Source organism: Dipodomys spectabilis, unplaced genomic scaffold (assembly GCF_019054845.1).
Source record: "Dipodomys spectabilis isolate Male_0828 unplaced genomic scaffold, ASM1905484v1 ptg000178l, whole genome shotgun sequence".
Taxonomy (NCBI): domain Eukaryota; kingdom Metazoa; phylum Chordata; class Mammalia; order Rodentia; family Heteromyidae; genus Dipodomys; species Dipodomys spectabilis.
In genome coordinates, this window is record NW_024870855.1 from 10,474,483 (window position 1) to 10,497,185 (window position 22,703).

General features: G+C 37.8%; 1 protein-coding gene across 2 annotated transcripts in view; it reads right to left on the minus strand.

The window, feature by feature from the left end:
* Anln (anillin actin binding protein) overlaps positions 1-22,703 on the minus strand; it is a 46,002-nt gene that overhangs the window by 6,242 nt on the left and 17,057 nt on the right. The window contains exons 9-21 of one of the 2 annotated variants that reach the window (XM_042695144.1): positions 19,349-19,459; positions 18,211-18,443; positions 16,814-16,959; positions 16,435-16,582; positions 15,275-15,410; positions 14,560-14,742; positions 13,838-13,964; positions 12,764-12,812; positions 12,611-12,667; positions 11,405-11,443; positions 10,764-10,785; positions 9,881-9,993; positions 1,717-1,803 (exon numbers count right to left, since the gene is read on the minus strand). In XM_042695144.1, the coding sequence (XP_042551078.1) occupies positions 1,717-1,803; positions 9,881-9,993; positions 10,764-10,785; positions 11,405-11,443; positions 12,611-12,667; positions 12,764-12,812; positions 13,838-13,964; positions 14,560-14,742; positions 15,275-15,410; positions 16,435-16,582; positions 16,814-16,959; positions 18,211-18,443; positions 19,349-19,459 (1,451 nt within the window). Of the gene's footprint in view, positions 1-1,716; positions 1,804-9,880; positions 9,994-10,763; positions 10,786-11,398; positions 11,444-12,610; positions 12,668-12,763; positions 12,813-13,837; positions 13,965-14,559; positions 14,743-15,274; positions 15,411-16,434; positions 16,583-16,813; positions 16,960-18,210; positions 18,444-19,348; positions 19,460-22,703 lie in introns of both variants that reach the window. The other variant, XM_042695143.1, reaches the window with a different exon arrangement.

Consider the following 22,703-nt stretch of genomic DNA (forward strand, 5'->3'; position numbering starts at 1 on the left):
TTAAATAGGGATACAGGTGGACCCATTGCAACAATGAGATGTACAAAAATGATTTGGCGTGGGGGAGGGGGCGGGGAGCTGGGAAGGGTGAGGGAGCTGGGAAGGGATGGGAAGGGGTAACAAAGGAGGAGGCAACAATGCTTGATAAGAAATGTACTCATTACCTTACTCAAGTAATTGTAACCTCTCTGTATGGTATTTTCACAATTAAAAAATATATATAGAAAAAATAAATAAATAGATAAATAAATAAATAACTAGGCGGCAAGAGGGAGTGCATAGGAGCACAGTTCAAAAACTATATGCAAGTGAACCAGCTATCTGTTGCTAAACGTGTGTACAATGAAATAGGAAAATATTTATATTAAAACGTAAGACACTAAATATGGAGTTTAGATCTTAATTCTGTTTAAAACAAACTGAAACCAACCACACGTTTTGCAAGACTACCTAGTGCCACCTGCTGGATTACAGTGGAAAGCTAAAAAGAAAGGACAAGCATTACAATGAATTCCTAGTGTCCATCAGAAACCACTTTACCCAGCTGAAGTCCAGGTCTCTTCCTGCACTGATAGCAACTGCAACCTGATTGGTACCATCCCTCTGTCCACCAGATTTTATGTCATAGAGCTTCACCATGCCCACAATCTTCTATGCATCATCCCTCCCCCGTCCTTCTCTGATAATGGGAAAAGGGCAATTCTTGTAACCTGTGGCCTAGGCTCATTTCTTCCTCTCATGACACTCCTCAAGGAGTTACTCTAGATCTATGCCCCATCTTCAATCTCTTGGCCTATTAAACCCACACATTTGTGTGTAAAGATGCTCAGGTTTCTCCTGTATTTCTAAATGTGGACGAAAACGTCTGTCACTCTACAGATTTCTTTATGCAGATATTAATGTCAAAAAATAATTTTAAACTATTACTTAGGACAAGAAGAATTATCAAGATGGAAGGGGTAATGGATCAAGATACATTGTATTCATAATCTGATTTATGGAACTGTAACCTCTTTGAACAACTACGTAATAAAATCTTTACAAATAAATACATTTTAAAAGCAAAGAATTCCCATGAAAAAAAAGATTAAATTCTGAAAGGACCATAAGAATATTAATTTTGAATGACTTAAAAGTAAAAAGAAAATCCCAATTGTGATGATTTCCTCTGCTTCAAACTCTATAATAAGAACTCATAAGCTTCAGAACAGTGTCCAAATTCTTTAAAAGGTCCATCTTCTGTAGCTAAACCCTCCTCCTCCCAGCCACCACCACCAAATGCTAAGCTTTCACTATCCCAAACACCTGCTACAAGTGTGCCTTCCCATCTTTCCTTTGGGGAGGGAGGAGGGTGTGAAGGAGGACCCCGGGCCATTGTCTATAAAGGAGAATGACCCTCTTTCCTCTCTTTCCTCCTGGCTAACTTACTCAACAGTTCAGAAGTTGCTTCCTCTAGTAGCTTCATTATTCTTGACCACCCATCTTTACTCTCCTTTGCCTTCTCCTACTGTAATGTGTGTCCCTGCTCACTTTGTTTAACCCAACCCTGAGTGGAGAGTTATCTTTCATTCCTGCATTTGCACAGTGAGTAGCATGAAGCAAATCATCACAGAGCTGGTTCATCGTGGGATCACATAGACCTTCATTCCTACAGAGCCCCAAACCTAGAGTTCACAGGACAGAAGGAAGATAGGTAGGATTAGAGATGTTACTTACGAGAAATCCTTTTTCTTCAACACTTGAATTCACTTGGCAGTTTATTTTTAAATAAATATGACCCTCCAAAGAAGATAAAAAGGGCACCTGTGAAGAAAGCAGGTCAATTATTTGCACAAGAGTTTCAAAGTATTATTTTTCTTGATAAAACATGTATAAATCATGAACACAGAAATATTACTCCTTGAAACACATCATTTTCTAAAGCTGGAATGTAAAAGATATGGCCCCAAAGCCACTGCTTCCTTAGCAACAAATGCCTTTGAAGAGTAACTGCATTTAAAGGTATCACTTGACAAAACCAAAAGTCCTAAGCTCCAAATTAATATGAGAAAGACAACACAGATTTAAGAATCAAATACATGTGCCTATTCATTCACCATCACCAGAATGCACCCAATTGAATACAAGTCTGGATAAATCCACTGTAATACAATTTATTATATAGTATCATTCATAAAATACATATTCATACAATATAACTCTACCCAGAAATAAGGAACAACAAACTCAAAAACAGGAAAATCAATCCTTGAATTCACATGAAATTGCAAAAAACCACAGCAACCAAAATAATCTTTAAGAAAAAGAACAACAAGAGAACTAAAGGAATCATAATTTCAAATATTAATTCAAAGCACTGGTAGTCAAGATAGCATGGTTCTGGTCCAGCACAGGATAGGCAATAAACAAAACTGAATTCAGTCTCCTAAAATAAATCCACCTAACCATCCATTGATTTTTGACAAGGGTGCCAAGATCATTTAAAGAAAGAGTGATCTTCAACAGTGTTGAGAAAACTGGACACTCAATGTAAAGAGTGAGGTTTGACTTCTCCTTCAAACCATATAAAAAAGTTAACTCACGAGGGATAGTGACTTCATTATAAGCTAAAAATTACAGAATTCAAGAAAAGACAGAAATAAAACTTTATGATGGATTTGGCAATTAATTTTGTTATGTGAATAAAAGTACAAGCAACACAAGAAAAAAATAAACTAGACCTCATCAAGACTAAAAACCTTTTTGACTTGTAATGGTACACTTCTGCAATTCTCGCCTAAGTGGAGGATAGTGAGTTCAAGGGCAGCCTCAGCTACTTAGTAAGACTCTTTCAAAAAACCAAAACTGAACACCTATCAATATGGACGCTCTACAAAAATTAAAAACAAACTACCATGTAACCATATAAATCCCACTTCTTAGTACTTGTCAACAACAATGGAGTCTGGGCCTCACAGTGCTGTTTACCTTCCCATCTTCACTGTGACTCACAGAGCTAAGTAGTGCTTTTTTGACAGCATCCAAAGAACTCAGCAACAAGAGAACATAAAAACAAAACCCCAAAGACAAAAACAAGATAACTCAAATAAACAACTCAACCTGTTTGGAAGAAGTCCTTAAAAGACATTTTGTTTATATTTTCCAACAACACATGGAAAGATACTCAGTGTCAATAGTCCTTAGGGAAATGCAAATCAAACCCACAATGATGACATTTTGCACTGACCAGGATGGTCACAACTTTTAAAAGGGAGATAAAGAACTTGCACTGGTGGTGGCATGGAGAAACAAGAGCCATGTTCCTGGAGTCAACATCAAATGTCATAGGTACTGAGGAAAACGGTGTGGGAGGGAGACCTTTAAAAAATTAAACTGAGTTACTATTTGACTACCAATCACATACCTGGATATAGGCCCAAAAGAACTAATACAGCTAATGAATCAGATGTACACACATCACAGCAGCCAAGGGGCAGGAACAACTCAAATACCAACAACAGATGAAGAAACAAAATGTGGTATAAACATACAATAGACAATTACTCAGACATAAAAAGGATTAAACACTAATGCATGCTATATCATGAATGTACCCCTAAAACACACAAAGAAGATGGACATCAGGGTCACATGTTCTATTACTGTGTTTTTATATGAAATACTCAGGATACATTCATCCATAAAAACAGAGTGTCTATTTGGTGGTTGTTTGGGCTAGGCAGGTGAAATGGGCAAGGAAATGTCTCAGAACTAACAGAGGGGATGGCTGCTTGCACAACACTGTCTTTATGAACAGACACTGATCATTTCAAAATTACTACTTCTGTAATATAAACTTTACCTCAATATATCAACAACAACAAAAATGCACTACTAATACAGACAACATGAAAAACTATCTCAAAAATATCTTCAGTCACACTAAAGAATACACATATGTGAACCTGTCCTTGAGGACGAGCAAAATCAAGGTGGTGACAGAAATGAAGCCAAAGTTGGTATGGGCCTGAGGATGACTGAAGGAAGCCATGAGAGTATCTGTGTCATGCTGGGATACAGCTGTAGTCACTGAATTTTACATTTAAGGTTTCTGTAGCAAACTGAACACAATGATGTCACAACTTCATTGAGCTCACATAGAGCAGCCATGCAATAGTGTGTTCTGTGACTGTGCGCTCCCCTCCATCTCATATGCTTTCTGATGCTATAGATTAATTGCATATCATTTTGTTATAAAATAACAAAGCTTTATTGATGGAAAAAATTAAACATGTAAGAAAACATTCTTACAGGGCTGGGAATGTGGCTTAGTGGTAGAGTGTTGCCTAGCATGCATGAAGCCCTAGATTTGACCCCTCAGTACCACATAAACAGAAAAAGCCAGAAGTGGCACCGTGGCTCAAGTGGTAGAGTGCTAGCCTTGAGCAAATGCAGCTTAAGAACAGCGCTCAGGCCCTGAGTTCAAGCCCCAGGACTGGCCAAAAAAAAAAAAAAAAAGAAGAAGAAAAAGAAAAGAAAAAGAAAAAAAAATTCTTACAATGGTACAAAAGCGAATGTGCACTCTGAAATTTTTTCAGGGATGCTGGGCACCTAAACCATCTCCAGTCAACCAATCAGGAAGGTAAATTACTGGCACTCTACAGTTGTCTCTGTCAACAGTTTGTTGTTTTTTGTTTTTCCTTTTGAGGGGAGAGATTTGGATACAGGAATTGAATACACTACATAGGCCAGTGTGTTTTTTGTTTTTCCTTTTGAGGGGAGAGATTTGGATACAGGAATTGAATACACTACATAGGCCAGTGTTTTATTACAAAATAGACATTATGCTAGATGATTTTTCTCAACTTAGATTAAGTGTTCTGAACATGCTTAAGGTAATGCAGGCTAAATTGCAATGTCCAGTAGTTTTCGTGGATAAAATACATTTTCAACTTATGATGGGTTTATTAGGATATCAACTCATTGTGTCTAACCTAGACTTCACACACACACACACATACAAATATACACTCACTTCACTCTAAGAGCTATTTTGCCTTTTAGTATCACAACATAGTGCTAATATATGCCATGGTGTAGCTTTCTCTTGATGTTTGCACCATTTTACTTCTAGGAGATTTCCAAAGCAATGTACTCCACATACAATTCAAATCTGCAGTGCAGACAGGGTGGAAGTATGCTACTTCGCAGCTCATGGGAAAGCTAATGTTGGGTCTCTCTGCAAGAACTGTCCAAGTCTAGCATGAATAAGGTCTGGGTCGGCCTCATCCCAGTGCTGTCATGATGCAATGACACTTTACTGTACATACTGGCTGATCTACCAGGCAGAGCGAAAGATGCATACTTAAAACTATTCTTAGTTCTGTCCACTGAGTTCATCCCACTGCACATCCCTAGAAGTAGCTATAGAAAGTTCATTCCCGGGGCTGGGAAGGTGGCTCAGTGGTAGAGCACTTGCCTTGCATGCATGAGGCCCTGGGTTCGATTTCTCAGCACCATATTAGCAAAAAGAAAAAAAGCCAGAAGTGGCCCTGTGGCTCAAGTGGTAGAGCGCTAGCCTTGAGCTTAAGAGCTGAGGGATAGCGCCCAGGCCCAGAGTTCAGGCCCCACGACCAGACCACCCCCCCCCCAAAAAAAAGAAAGTCACTCCCACTGGTGCTCAGAACTCCACTTCCAGTAAAGATAGGAATATTCACAAAAGATTCTACTAAAGAACAACACAAAGCTACCAGAGAAACTTCAAAAGCCAGACTTACCTTTCTGAAAGCCATCAAAGACCTATGCAAACTCCCATAAGAAATAAGCACTTTCTAGGTGATGCAAGCAAGGAATAAGGACAAAGCCTGGCAGAGGTATAAGCTTATTACAGCTAGTAACTTCTGCAAGCAGAGCTAACCCTTTAATGACCCAACCAGAGAAAGCTCTTACAGACCCACAGTCCTAAGAGATCAAAGTAATGTTCAAGGATAGGACCTAACCTCATTCTCCAGACATCTGCTGAAAAGCCCAATCAAAGCTCAATTTAAGAGTAGATCAAAGTGATCAACCCCCTACTCCAAACTGCTGAGAGACAAAGAACAAGTTATTGTCTACTTCAGTCCCTACTGCTCTTCCACAGCATAAATTCTGGTCTATAGTAATGAGGGGGGAAATTACAAGATGTGAAAAAGCAAGGAAATGTGAAAAAAAAGATCCAACCCAAGGGGTTGGAGGCATGGCTCAGGTCGTAGAGCAGCAGCCAATAAGTGAAAGTGTCAGATACCAAGTTCCAGTCCTGGTCTTGGACAAGTAAAAAAAAAAAATGTGGTGTTTATCAAGAGAAATGTCAATAGCAGATCCACAGATCTGGAATTAGACCATGAGGACACTTATATTAAGAACATTTGGGGGGAAAATAAGCAAAAGTGAAAAGATAGAGAATTTCAGCAGAGACAAAGTAGTTGTGAAAGAGATACAAATGGAAATTTAAGAACTAAAAAATCTGATTGAAAAATTCACTAGATGCATCAGGAGAAGGGTAGGTGGACTTTAAAACAAGTCACTAGAAATGATCTGAAATGAAGACATAAATGTGCATGGAATTGTAGGAAAATGACTCAGTCTAATGTATGCTTAGCTGCAGTTCCAGAAAAAAGAACAAATAGGGCAAAAGAAATTTCATACTCTGTGACTAACTACTTCATAACTGTAAACCTGTTGGTACCAAGAGTCTACCGTATTGTTAAAGCTGTAAGATGCAACCTATGACCAGGGTGATGGTGTAATAAACTATATGCTGGCATGGTTTTAAATGAAAGGGCACTATTAACAACTACACAGCCTAGCAGGCATAAACTTTAGGCAGATGAGTCTAAAGCAGTGTACCTCTAACCCCCAAATTCTATAGTTCTCAATAGTTGTTTACTTAGGTCTCTGTTTTCTAAAAGGAAAGTTTCCTCTGTAAGAGGTTTTTTAAGTCAGAAAATGAACTTTGGGACCTCCTTTTCTCATTTTCCATCAAAGTACAGAAAGATGACTATGTTGGATTCCCTACTGAAACAGAGGGTATGAAATTCAGTATTTATACTCTCGGATGCCACGCTTAACTTCAGCATCTAAAAGCTCTAGTAAGATAGTAATCTATTGTTGGTGCTATCAATCTAGAGAGCAAGCAGATGGCATCAAGTCCCACAGAAATTCCATTGTGGATGATCTTAGAGATAACCCTGTAACTCTCTGGCTCAGGAATTCCTGACAAGGCCCCAGTACAATAAACAAACCCTCCCCTCATACTCAGCAGTATCTGTAGACAAGGAAGAACTGCCCCATCTCTCAAGGTCAATTAAACCAGAACCTTCTAGCATAGGTCTCACATTTCCACAGTAACTAAAAAGAAAATGTCATCTTCAGTACACAAACACAACAACCACAAGTTACTTAAATACATTTCTGCTTTCCCATTGCTCATAAAATTATATTGCAATTGTCCACTATTTGACTTAATGCTTAAGAGTAAAAGATAACCAATTAAGTTTGCTGATTTGATTTTGCATTCAGTCACGTAGCTGGCAATTTAAGTTGTAATTTTGAAGGAGTTACTTTAAAATGGAAGTATAATTAATGTTATTTTTAGGATGACATTTTGAATTAAAATGTGCCAAAAACTTCCAAAAGAACAGTCATATTTAAAATTTGTCACTGCAATCTCAACTTTAAGATTAATGAAATCTCTTACATATGTATAACTTAGCTACATGACAATACATAGTAAGAAAAACAAGAACTCCAGTTCTTGTATTTATGTAATTTATAAATCCCAAATATTCTCTAAAGAATTTAAAATAAAAACACTGCCCAGCATTTTGTTAATTAGTATTCCTAGAATCTCGCAGAATGCTTGTAATTGATCTTTATAAGCATATTTAAAATGTTTATGTTCAGCATAAATTTAGCACTAATACAAAGTCTCATCAATATAACCATGTATAAATTAGCCAATCTGGACTATACAGGTTTTCTACTAGTATTTAAGGTATCACCAGTACCTCTTGAAGTACGTGGGAAGTCAGAAATATTGAACAATTTTAGTTTTAAACAGTGTTACTAATTTGGTATTCTAATGGGTACTCAGAAAGAAAAATCAATACTGAAGTGAATACAGAACATTAAAGAATTATAAAATGGAAGAAAGAACACAGAGAAAACCCCAATCTCAAGCATGCATGGGAAATGGAGGAGTATGAAAGGGAGCCATAAAGCATTCTGAGTGGAGAAAAAAGATGGTCATATGTAAGATCCAAGTAAGAATAATGTCCTTAATTATCCCAAATAACAAAAGATACATAAGAGTAGTTAGTGAAACAAACACACATGAACAAAAAATTAAGAACTAGTTTCTTAAACATATTAGTTTCAAGCAAAGAAAATAACAGCAACCTTTTCCTGGAACAAATAGCTCAGTAGCTCTCGCTCTTTTACATCATAATTTATCTAAAACAAACAAAAAAAGACTCAGGATCACTCAACTTGTAAAACTAACTGAACTACTAAAAAAAAAAGTTACCTAGAATTTTAGAAATTAACATGTTAAAATACATTAATACACTACTGAGTAGTCAAAATTCCAAATACAGTCAGCTTTTTTGTTAATTAAAAGAAAACATTTCATAGAATTTTAAAGTTAGATTGCTTTTGTTAACACATTATTTCCTACTGGGAAAATAAGAGATGTTAAAACCAGGCCTTCTATTCTCTATAGGGCTTCATATCTATATTGGCCCTGCAGAAATCTCTTATAATAATGTATCTCTCAGGCAGATTTAAAAAGCCAATCTGAATGCAGAGAAGGGGAGGGAGAAGGATGGAGGGAGCCTTTGTACCAGTACCTCAACAGTGAGGTAGAAGGACTGAACTCTAGTGGTCTACAGCACAGCAGGGAGACAAGAGTTCCTTAGCACCTACTACTGTGTAGCCTTTACCTAGTGTTAGAAGACAAGAGCTCCAAGGCTCCAACACACAGAAATTAGGAGAAGGAAATACTAATTCCCCTGATTTGATCAGTATACTATGTGAATATTTGTTAAAATATCACTGCACAATTACATGATAATGAAAAAGTTTTAAGATAATTAAAGAATACCACTGCCTCTGGCTTTGTCACTCCTTCAAATGGTCTTGCTAGATGTAAGTTCAGTTAGTTACATTATGGCAGAAACCCAGGCAAAAGTAATAAAATTTAAAAAAATTTTTTTTTAAAGTAGTAAAATACAGGTCTGAATTCTGAAGCCTTTATTTTAGGAGGAAGTATGGGGAAGAAGTCACCTAGCTTCCAAACGACTTTTCTAAAAGACAAATGTATCTTTCCCACACCTCAGAAATTAAATCCACATGAAATCCAAAATATCAGCTCAACTAGGCAAGTTACTGTAAATTTAACATCTAAATGCAAGAAATAATACTTCTTTACTCAGAAGTGACAAAGAATTAAAACACAAGAGAAATATTTCCAATATTAAAACTGTATTGTTTCAGTGAACTCATATAACATCTTTTCAACCAAAGATTCAAAATACATGCAAGTACTGTGGAATTTTCATTTACCTGGTTTTTCTTTTTTTTTTTTTTTTTGGGGGGGGGGGGCCCTGGTCGTGGGGTCTGAACTCTGGGCCCAGGCGCTGTACCTCAGCTCTTCAGCTTAAGGCTAGCGCTCTACCATTTGAGCCACAGCGCCACTTCCGGCTTTTTTTCTTTTTGCTTATGTGGTGCTGGTGAATTGAACCCAGGGCCTCATGCATGCAAGGCAAGTGCTCTACCACTGAACCACCTTCCCAGCCCCTTACCTGGTTTTTCTAAAATTAAATGTAATAATGACACTAGACACTTATAAACAAATGTGGATTACCTTGTCCAATGCGAACTTGGTATGTCCTACTGAGGCCAGAGACAGAGTGTGAGACCCAACCAGGGCAAAGTTGCTGGTTCGCACAGCATGGAGGCCTCCTGGGCTGGCCAGGACTGCAAGGAGAGGACATTAGCTTTAGTTCCCATGACTTTTCTCCAAATTAATAACCATCCTCACTCTATCCCAACAGAATGATATCAAACTGCCTCATTTTCCTCCTTGTTAAATGTGGGGCAATACAACACCAGCATTTCCTAATGAAAAAAAAACTATGTAGAAGTTTTCAATAAGGTACATGTGCTCCTTAACATTTGTGATGGTTGAGTCTTTAAAGAAACAGAACCTAAACATGAGACATTCAAAAGATTTTTCCCATAAGAGGTATAGAAATACTTCATTACTATTAACATTCAGGCTGGCAGAATTAACCAGAGGCTATCTACTGCCCAGATCTTCTTAGTCACTCTCCTATGCCAGAGGGAAAGAGACCCACAGCCCAAAGGAGTTAAGTGAAACCAGCCCCATCATCCTCCCCTTTCTCCTGGCTTTTCTGACACAATGCAGGGCCCATCCCGATCAGAATGGTGAAAAGTAAATGCATTGTGGATGGTACAAAACAAATGTACAGGACAAGGGGGAGGGGCTGCCAAGGACTAGGATCACTCATGTACTCAATGATAAGATCATCTATATGGTGCCTGAAATGCATGTGAGCAAGCTGTATGCTATGCTAGCAGTAATCTCTCATGACACTAAGAAAGCCTGAATAGAAAATATCATCCCAAAGCAAACCAAAGTAAACACCATAAAGCAAGGTAAACACCCATAAATAAGATGGTGCATGATTCTTCTCAAAGTTTCATATAGTTTAGGATTCACTTACCTGATGAATGAAGGTTGCTTTTCTAAAAAGAAAATAAAGGCATATGAAGATTTGATATGAAGATTTAAATACTATGTACAAGACTGTAACACTACTACAAGAACCACATTCCACACAAAGTTTCCTCTACAAAAATATTGAGAATATTTCCTCCACTGATGTCGCTTTGCTTATTTGTTTGAAGACAGAGTCCAGCTATTTAGCCCAAGCTAGCCTTCAATTCACAATCCTCTATATCCCAAGTGTTAGAACTCACTAGAACTTACTAGTATGTTTTAAAGATCTTCTTTGCACTGGTTATTTAGAACTCAATAATAAATGTCTAACTATATGTGCAAGATGAAGAAAACTCAAGAGAACTCAGTTTCTTAAAAATTATACTTACTCCAGGTACAGGTGGCTTACGCCTGTAATTCTAGCTACTCAGGAGGCTGAGATCTGAGGATCACGGTTCAAAGTCAGCCCAGGCAGGAAAGTGCCTGAGACTCTTATCTCCAATTAATCACCAGAAAACTGGAAGTGGCGCTGTGGCTCAAACAGCAAAGCACTTGCCTTGAGCTGGAGAGCTGAGGGACAGCAGCGCCCAAGCCCAGAGTTCAAGCCCCATGACCGAAAAAAAAAATATATATATATATACTTACTGTGGTTATAGATGTAAGGAGTCTCTTTGGAGTAATAGTCTACAAGAAAAGATAGTATAATTTGTTTCCTATTAAATATTGTGATTCAAAGTTTAAAAACAACAAATATTCTCATATAAACAATAAATATGACTAGATCATATTTAAGTCCTTTATGAAGCCTTTCCCAACATACTTTTTCTCTGTTTATTAATGAAAATTAATTGTACAAAGAGTTTCATTGTGGTATTCCTATACATGCATGTAATGTGCTGTGACCAAATTCACACCTTCTATTACTTTCTTAACCCTTACTACCTTATTAAAAGTTTTTAACAGATGCTATTTGTTAGTATATGACTGAGTCAAGCAGAAAAGGTCAGTTAAGTTAATGTTAGGGAAATGAACCCTAAGATATGTATTCAAATGTTTTTTTTCTTTCATGCGATTGTTTCTAACACATTCATAAGATTATTTCCTTGTTGTTTTTGTATGTCCCTCCCCCACGGTATAATCCCTACTTTCACTGTATTTGATGTTGTTATAATTTGTGGAGGGGAAGGGAAAAAACAAATCGTTTAAATAGGGATACAGGTGGACCCACTGCAACAATGAGATATACAAGTCATTATGTCGAAACGAACGTTACAACTTTGGTGGTGGGGGGGGAGGGTTGGGTGGGAGGGTGGGGAAAGGAGGGGATGGGGAAGGGGAAACAAAGGAGGAGGCCACAGTGCTTGATAAGAAATGTACTCATTATCTTTCCCATGTAATTGTAACCCCTCTGTATAGTATTTTCACAATAAGAAAAAAGGAAAAAATAAATAAATAAATAAAATTTTCTTCTCATTTTTTCTTTCCAACAAAAAGTCAGAATAGAGAAAAGATGTTCATGAGAGGAGGAAAACAAGAGTGGACCAGAAAGATGGGGCTAAGCTTTGGCTCTACCCTTACCCTGCACAAGTGAGCACATAACCACATCGTGGTAGATAATTTAGTAAGAGCATCAGTGGAGGGTTTAGCAGCTTTTTAAACGTTAGCTGCCACATGTCCATTTAAGCGTACCATTTAGGACCTGCACCATCTGATTAACCCACATGTAGTAGTCACACTACACAGGGCAATAAGCAAAGAGTAGGGACTTGTCACTCCAAAACACCCATCAAATTAATATGATCAATAATATTTCTGACTGTAATATTTTCACTAGACTTCTGTCATTCTCACCTTAGACTTTGATGCTTTTTTCTTCTTATCAGGACCCGAGGAATCTTTCTTTTGTACCTATTCATAAACCCAAAATATTATTAGCTTAAAATGTGTTATGTAATGTTAAGAAAAACACACAATTGGTTATTTTAGAAATGCTTAACTGCTTACCAAACTGTAAACCTCAATATTTATTTCAAAATCATTGGACACATCTTGCCTGGAAAAAAAAAAAAAAGCATTAAATATAACTGAACAAAAACTAAGTTATGTCTCTAAAAATAATACCAAAGAACTATTTCGGGGCTCTGAGAATAAAAGAATCCATTGTGGTTTTAACTAAACACAATAAAAGTTGGTAAGACAAGGAGATTCTTTTTCTTACGGAAATATTTTCCTCAGAATTTGTAACTCAAGATATCTAATACAAGTATAGATTTGACTTAGTTATTTCAAAATAAATCTAACACTAAATATGAATATCTTTGTATTAAGACTAGATATAGAGTACATTATAAGATTTAACTCTGGTATAAAATTTATGGTGCAGCTGGGCACCAGTGGCTCATGTATAATTTTAGCTGCTCAAGAGACTGAGATCACCCCCCCAAAAAAATAAGTAAAAGCCGGAAGTGGGACTGTGGCTCAAGTGATACAGCGCTAGCCTTGAGCTGAAGAGCTGAGGGATAGCGCCCAGGCCCAGAGTTTAGGCCCCACGACCGGACCCAAAATAAATAAATAAATAAAAATAAAGAGACTGAGATCTAAGGATCACATTTGCCTATGAAGGGAAGTCCATGAGACTCTTATGTCCAATAAACTACTCAAAAAAAAACCAGAAGTGGCACTGTGGCACAAGTGGTAGAGCTCTAGCCTTGAGCACAAGAGGCTCAGAGATAGCACCCAGGCACTGAGTTCAAGCCCCAGGACCAAAAAAAAGTAGTGCAGATCTAATCTATACAATACTTAAAAATACTAAATATCTACAATCACATGGAAAAAATACCATCAGAAACTTACAAGAGTTTGAAGGCTGCATTATACAAGATGAACATAAAGCATTCTAGGAATTGTCACGGCTGGGACGCAGCTCAATGCTATAGCACGTGCCTAGCACACATGAGGCCCTGAGTTCCATCAGAGCACCATAAAAGGTATTAAATGTCACCTATGTGCTTAGAGTTAACTGTGTTAACTCTATTAAATGAAAACATGTCTAAACAAGCCAACGCCTGATGCACTTACAGCGTAAATGTAGTTGTGAATGTCAGGGCATCGCCATTGAGAGAGTTGGAAGTACTTGCTAACGGTGTGGCTACCATATTTTCAGCTCCTGCTTTCAGTATAATTAAATAATAGTAATTTGCTGCATCTGGAAGAAATAATCACATTACATAATTACACAAACAAAATCAGACCAGCTATCCAGCATTCTGGAAGACCAAAGGAATAATCATACTTCAATTGACTTACATAAAAATGTTTGCTCACAGCTAGCACTCTACCACTTTAGCTTCAGTGCCATTTCTGGCTTTTTCTGAGTAGTTTATTGGAGATATGAGTCTGACAGACTTTCTTGCCCCGGCTGGCTTCGAACCATGATCCTCAGATACCAGCATTCTGAGAGTAGCTATGATGACAGGTATGAGCCACGAGGGCCTGGCCTAGCATGTTGAGTTTTAACTCAAACAGAGGAAGTACAATAAATCATATGCTTCTACAGTACTCTTGACTAACTTAAGTCAAATGGCACGTTCTGTCAGAATATCATCTTAGGAGAAAATGTGCCATATCCCCTGCAGCATGGCCTATCTTGTCTATTAAACGTACCTTCGCTTTTATGCACCAACTATGATAAAAAGTACTGAAGAGCATTGTGTCTTTATATATGTATTACATGTACTTCTCTTGTCCATATCCAATCTAGGTTAAGTCTGTGGTCTAGAAGGAACTCAAAATCAGCATACCTAGTTTCTGAGCCAGGCTACAGACAAAATCTGCCTTCAAAGGCAAGCGGATTTCTGACAAAGTGATGGATCCCTTTGAGGCGACAGATGCACTCTGGCATGCAGGACCAGCCCTGTTCTTCCTCTGAGGCCCTTCAGTCTTCAGTTTATTCAGCTCATCAATCAGAAGTGTTCTCTTCTCAGCTAGGCAGAAATATGCAAGTGAATATTATTCCAAATGTTAAAACTGCAACTTTTCTTACATGTCTGCCTATTCAAGAAAGGGCACTGAGACAGTAATTATACTTAAGACCAAAGATGACTGGTGTTAGGTATTTGGTCAAATTACTCATCTATTTACCAAGTCCTCATAACTACAACACCAACTGTTTATCCCTTTTCCTAGATGAGATCCTGTGTCTTTCCTTCCAGCATGCCCCACTACAACCACACATCACAACAAAACTGATCTGAGTTGTTTTAACTGTACATGTATCTAAAGGGATAGAGACAAACAGGAATGTAAATGAAGATGCTTTTACTTTTCATGTAAACTACAATTTATTTTACATGGAAATATTTCAGTTTATATAAGTACAAGGAATAAGCTGTTCAACTGAAACAGATGATTAGGAAAAGATTTCCAGAATCTTTAAGACTCAAGACTTCTAACTATATCCGAGGACATGTTATACCTGGCTGGCCTTTGGGAAACTGTTTCTGGTGTGACACCTACTTGCAATTAGAAGAAGTCGCTCGGCTTCTGCTTCCTCCAGGGACCCTTTCCCATGCTCTTCATCAACACAGCAGTTGAGGGCCTGGCTCGCTTGGTAGATCACAGTCTGCTGTAGATTTATTTCATTATTAAGCTCCTAGGGAAACCAGAGAGGAAGAAAAAGTCCATACTTGTAAGTACAGCTCACATTTTATTCTTACTAATCTAACCAGATTAACTTCCAAATTTTTCAGAGTAAAGGCAAAATAGTTTCACTGCTCAACTTTTTATAGTACACAGCAAAAACATTTAACATGGCTAAACTATAAACATTCTTCTCTGTGAAGAGACTTCAAACTGATGCTTATTAAAATTATAATCAAGGCTATGTCTAACAAAGTATAAATTTAAAATTATCTAATGTGGCTTAGTAGTAGAGTGCTTGCCTAGCATGCATGAAACCCTGAGTTCAGTTCCTTAGTACTATATGAACAAAAAAAGCGGGAAGTGGTGCTGTGGCTCAAGTGGTAGAGTGCTCGTCTTGAGAAAAAAGAAAAAAAAAAAAACTCAGGGACAGTACCCAGGGCCCTGAGTTCAAGCCCCCAAGACAGGCAAATAAATATATAAAATATATATAATATATATATATTAATATATATTTTTTAAAACTTGGCATTCTTTCAGACAAAAAACCTTGAGAGGGGGGCTGGGAAGATGGCTCAGTGGTAGAGCGCTTGTCTTGCATGCCTGAGGCCCTGGGTTCGATTCCTCAGCACCACATAAGCAAAAAAGAAAAAAGCCGGAAGTGGCGGTGTGGCTCAAGTGGTAGAGTCTAGCCTTGAGCTGAAGAGCTGAGGGACAGCGCCCAGGCCCAGAGTTCAGGCCCCACGACCGGACCCAAAAAAAAAACCTTGAGAGGCATAATAAATTTTACACTTCACTGTTGTTCAATTTTAATAGTCATAGCTGAAAGATATTTATGGCAGACATGTTTAAACAATCACTCAACAATATGAAACAAGCTTCCAAGAGTACCTTTCTGGAAATAAACTGAATTCCAGAGTGGCTTGTGAAGTTTTCTGTGTCAGACACCACTCTAGACATCAGGGTGCAGGGAGGAATGGAATAGGGCCATGAATATCACACAGTAGAATTCACAACCTCCACACAGAAGCACATACCTGCATCTTCTGTTTGATATTAATGTGACCAGAAAAGTCATTCTTTTTTTCATCTAATCTTGATGTAACATCTTCTTTCCGAACTATCACTTGCTTTATTGAAGGGCGCTCTGTTTCTTTGAACCTCTGAGACCTATAAGCATCAATGCTTCAGGGGGAAAAAAATCATAGTTAGAAGTCCAAAAACACACTGAAAATAATCCTATTGAATGTATCAGCAGAATCTGACAATAATAGTAAACATTTCACCAGCATGGAGATGCCCTTTGGTGAAAAGAGGCTGAAAAGTTATTACAAACTTGATACAGATGAGTTATGAACAAAATTATCCATGTAGACTATGACCCTGAGTGAGTGCATGCCTCCCCTATATCCTTACCTGTAAAGAAGGCCTCGGTCCTCAGAACTAATGCTATCACCAGACTCAGCTCGAGGGACTCGGGTTCTCTGGAATTTTCCCGGCTTGGGACTTTCATCACTGAGGCTAGGGTCTTCCAATTCCAGTTTAGGTGAGGAGACAAAACTCTATAGGAAAAAAGATATTTTTTTTTCAACTTTATTAGATATTCCATTTTTGCCATTTTGTTTTTTAGATAGATTCCTCCAATCTGTACCTAGACTGGCCTGAACCTTGCCACTCTCCTGCCTTAGGCTCCCATGTGCTGAGTGTGCAGAAGAGAACCACCATACTCAGCATTCAAATATTGGTGAAGTTATGTACAGCATCTATTAATGCTTATCAGTTATAGGCTAGTAACTGTTTCCAAATAATTTGTTTATTTAATCTTGAGAAAATAAATTAATTCAATAAGTCATAAATAAGTAATAAAAACAAAGCAAAATGAGAAAATTTGTGAAAAAGCAAATGAATAAGCACACAGGAAAAAGCAAATGAATAAGCAACACAGGATATTCTTTGTAAAAATAAATCTAGCTAGGAACTTATAATCCCACCTACTCAGGACACTGATATCGGAGGGCTGTAGTTCAAAGCCAGCCCATACAGGAAAGTCCTTGAGACTCTTATCTCCAATTAACCACCAAAAAACAGGAAGTGCAACTGTGGCTCAGGTTGGTAGAGCACTAGCCTTGACTACAAAAAGCTCAGAGAAATCACCCTCGCCAGTCTAGCAGCAGCACAAAAATAATAAATAGACACATAGATAGATACAGGGAGACATAGATATATAGATAGTAGACCTAATTGAACCAAGCTCCAGAGGAGCAGTTTACTCAATTTCTTTTGATCTACAGCTACTAATGGCTCTCAGAGAGTTTTAGTCCCACACATGCAGTTCAATACTGGTTTGATGCAGGCATAATGATTAACCTAGTTTAGATCAGGAGACTATGACACCAAAGGGAGAAATAACAATGAGTAAATGCCACAGCAGGATTACAGCCCATTGAGCAATATTATCTAAAGCCCACAAGATGGAAGTGGAGCTGTGGCTCAAAACTTGTGTGAAAGCACTCAGGAACAAGGTCTAAGTCCTGAGTTCTAGCCTCATGATAGGAGGGAGGGAGGGAAGGAGGGAGGGAGGGAGGGAGGGAGGGAGAGAGGAAGGAAGGGAGGGAGGGAGGGAGGGACAGAGACTGACAGTCAGAAGCAGAGAGAGGGGGAGAGGAAAGAGAGAGAGGAGCAGGAGAGGAGAGAGCTCACAAGGTACAAGTGAAGCCTTTTATATTCTCTTAAAGAGCAGCATCAACCAAAAAGGAATGGTGTTATCCCTACATTACTCAAATCATCTATGCCAGGGCCTCCTGGCATCTCACCTCAGGATTCACTACGCCCACCGTCTGTGCTAAGGGAGCAAGTAGGGACATGGAGGAGATGTTGAGAGCATCTTCCTGCTCGTCAGTGTTCTCGCCTTCCACTTGGTCCTCTTCCTCCTGGCTCTTTCCCACATCCAGCTCACCTTCCTCTAGGACATCACTGAAGATGTCATTGATGACTTTCGAACTATTGATATCATCGTCCACACTCATTTCAATTTCACGTACCACTTCTGGAAGATATTTTAGTGTATGAATACTAACGTTAGACCTTTAAGAATTAAAGGGGCAGCAAAGAAGACCTAACGTTCACATGCTTACTAAATAAACACAGGAAAAAGCCTAAATAAAAAAGAAAACAGTACTAATACATGAAACCAAGACAATTCTTAAAGTTCCAATGACATTTTCTAAGAAATGAAGGTTAAATCTACGAAAAGTTGATTGAATGTCCTGAACTTAAGAATATGAAAGGCTAGAATCAATGGCTCATATATAATTCTAGCTACCCAGGAGGCTAAGATCTGAGGACTATGATTCAAAACCAGCCACAAAGGAAATACCATGAGCCCTTTTTCTTCAATTAACCACCAAAAGGCCAGAAATGGAGCTGTGGCTCAAGTGGTAGAGTGCTAGCCCACAGCTAAAAATCTGAGGGACAGTGCCCAGGTCCTGAGTTCAAGCCCTAATACTGGTACTTGCACACAAACACACACACACACACACACACACACACACACACACACAGACACACACACAAAAGGTTCACTTTCAAAGTGTTCTTTTAAACTACTTTTCTATTATTTCAAACAGCAGACAGCAATAGAAAATTATTAAAAGCTCACAGTAAGTCTTGAGGTCACTAACCCCTTTACCACCTGATCTGATACAATTGTGGGAGTGAGGGTCTCGACCAGATGTTCACAGGAGTCTGTGATCTAACAATAACTCTAACCATGGCACACCACACATCTTCACATCCTAACAGAAGCTATAGCATTTCCTAACCTGGAATATTATGAAATTACAAGACATTTTTAAAAGAGAGAACACAACTCATGGGAACACGTGGTTCCATCAATATATTACTTCTTATAATGTGTCTAGAATTAGCAAGCAACAAAGAATAAAAACCAACCGGTCTGCTGCTCAATCTTTGGGTCTGATGTTACTTTTAAGGACTTTTCCTCTTCTAAAAACAATGTTATTTTCAGAGGACTAGACTTAGTCATTTTGCATTCAGTAACACCTAAAAAAGAAATTGAAAAAGACCCTATGAATACCTATACATATATATAATAACTTGGAAATTTAAAAGACTCATACGCATTCTGTTATAAATATATGCACCAAAAATATTCAAATCTATACATACAGAGAATGCTCCCAAATACTTGCTCTAGCTTTAATCTCCTACCAGGAGAGAAAAAAGGGGCACCAATATTGCCAGATTTTTTTTTTTTTGGTTTCACTCATCTTCCATTCCCTTGGGATATGTACACATTCTTTTTAGTGTTTTATCAGAAGGTGGTCATACTACACATACTGCTCTGCACTCTGGTTTTCAAAACAAGATATGTCAAGAATCACTGAAAAATGGAGGCTACAATAAAACTACCCCAGCACAATTCAGGCCATACATGACAAACCTTACACTGTACACAAAAGTGAAAAAATGAAAGTTTTCCTGAGATCAGAAACAAGAAGATGCCTGTTCTCACTATTGTTACTTACTGGTATTGAAAGTCCTAGCCAAAGCAAGATAAAGAAATAAAAGGTATCCAAATTAGAAAAGAAGCAAAATTATCTCTGATTACAGATTACATCATCTAAAGTGTCCAAAACCTTAGATTATTTTAATTAGTTGGGTATATCTCTCACCACTTAACAATCTGGATTCTTTTAACCAGTTCAGTATCTCTCTCAATACTTGACAAGCAAAATGATTACATTTAGCCAGGTATGGTAGCACAGGCCTGTGATCTCATTTCTCAGAGCCTGAAGAAGAATGATCATTAGCTCAAGGTCAATCTCAACGATATAGCAAGACCTAATTCTCAATACACACTCTCTACCCCAAAAAAGAAAAAAATATATATTCATAATAGTATAACAAAGATTATAAAAAAAATGTACATTGAAAATAAAAAAATGTACATTGAAAATTACAAACTATGTAGATTCAAAATGCAACAAGATATGACAAAGTAAAAGGGACCCAAGAAACAAAGGACCTCTTCTTAATTTGTCATATAGTTTCTAGACGACTCTATGTTCTTGACCCCATATATGGTATATACATTTGCACATCTGAGGGAAGCTAGGAGGAGAGCAACAAGAACTAGAGGAAAACAAATGAAAAAATTCAACAGAGGGGCCTATCAGCTGCACTGGATTTTTATGAAAGTGAACTAAGCAACTCAGGGTGGCGATAGGAGGGAGGAAATGGGAGAGAAAGAGGAAACAGCTGACTCTAAGCAAAAGGAAAGAAATGTACAAATCAAATTCGGAAGAAATAGTTTTATTGTTAAAGTCTGTAGAGTTCATAAGCTTTGTAGATCAAGATAATAACAATTTGCAATGTGAAGGTTAAAATGTGTTGGTGACTTAGTAGCTAAGTACCACTATGCCGCAATAAATTTATGTAATTACTTAATCCCAATAAAGAAATTTCAAACTATGGCTCCCTAAAGTGCCTACAATAACTATCTTATAAAACTACCTTATTCTTCTAGGCCACTACGAAGTACTTGATTACACGTACATAATGCAATTTATTTAGTCTTCTGATAGGCATTTATGTCACCTAGGTTTTCTTATAATATACATTATTAATATTAGAAACTACATAGTAATTCAAGAATCTAGTTCCTAGACCATTTGTGAAAAAAGCTGAATTAAAGTTGGTACACACATTTACAGTTCATCAGATATTATTGAATGTTTCTCAAAAAAAAAAAAAAGTTATAGCCAAGAGACATGCTCCAAGTGGTACAGTATTTGTCTAGCAGATGAAAGCCCTGGATAAAATCCCAGGTATCATAAAAAAATAAATACCTAGCACATAGCCCATGAACTCTAAGCATGGTAAGTCACACTTACAATCCTAGTATTTAGGAGACAGGGGCAGGAGAATCTTGAATTTTAAGTTCAAGGCTAGCCTATGCTACCTAGGAGGGAGAGGGAGAGAAATGGGGGTGGAGGGAGAATATGAGTTCTCACTCTGAAAGCGAATTCATGGGGAAACATCTGCATGGTTAGTGGAAATGAGTAAAATGAACTGCATCTGCGCTTTACAGGAGAAGTTAACTCCTGCTTTATTTTATTTTATTGTAAAGGTGATGTACAGAGGGGTTACAGTTATATAATAAGGTAATGAGTACATTTCCTGTTGAACAGTCTTACCCTCTCCCTCATTTTTCTCCCACTTTTCCTCCCCACCATGTTGTAAAGTTCATTTCCAACATAGTGTTTTGTGAGTATTGCTGTTGCATTAGTTCACTTTTTGTCATTTATCTCACCATTTTGTCATTCCTCTTTCATTCCCCAAATCAGACAAATGTATATATAAGACCAGAACCAAAAACAGTGACAACAGGGGATAAACCAAAGGAAAAAAAAAAGAAAGAAAAAAGAAATAACTTCACACAGTACATTAAAAAACAACACAAAGAAACCCCTCTGGTTTCCCTATCTTGGAGTATATTTTGATTGACATCATTTTATATGGTCATATGTACATACCATTGAGCTATTATGATCCTCTGCTAGAACTATCCTAGACATATACTAATTATTACTAATGAGGGAAACCATGGAGCCTATGTTTCTTTGGGTCTGTCTCATTTCACTTAATATGATTTTTTTCCTAAGTCTTTCCATTTCCTTATGAATGGGGAGATGTCATTCTTTTTGACGGAAGCATAGGATTCCATTGTGTATATATACCACATTTTCCTGATCCACTCATCTACTGAAGGGCATTTGGGTTGGTTCCATATCAGAGCTCAAAAAAATTAACCCCCCCCAATAACAAATCCTCAAAGAAACAACCACCCCATTAATAAGTGGTCTAAAGAAATAAAAAGAGCCTTCTATGGAAAGGAAATAAGAATAGCCAATAGATACACGAAGAAATGTTCAACATCTCTGGCCATAAAAGAAACACACATCAAAAATACAATGAGATTCCACCTCACCCCAGTTAGGATGGCCATTATCAAGAAAACAAACAATAACAGAGGCTGGTGGGGAAGTAGCCAAAAGGGAATGCTACTATACTGTTCGTGGGAATATAAACTGGTTCAACCACTCTGGAAAGCAGTGTGAAGGTTCCTCAAAAGACTAAACTTAGAGCTCCCCTATGATCCAGTAATTCTAGTCCTGGGCATTTACCCAAATGATCACAAACAAGGCCACACTAAAGCTACCAGCACACCTATGTTCACTGCAGCATTATTTACCATAGCTAGGCTATGTAACTCCTGCTTTCT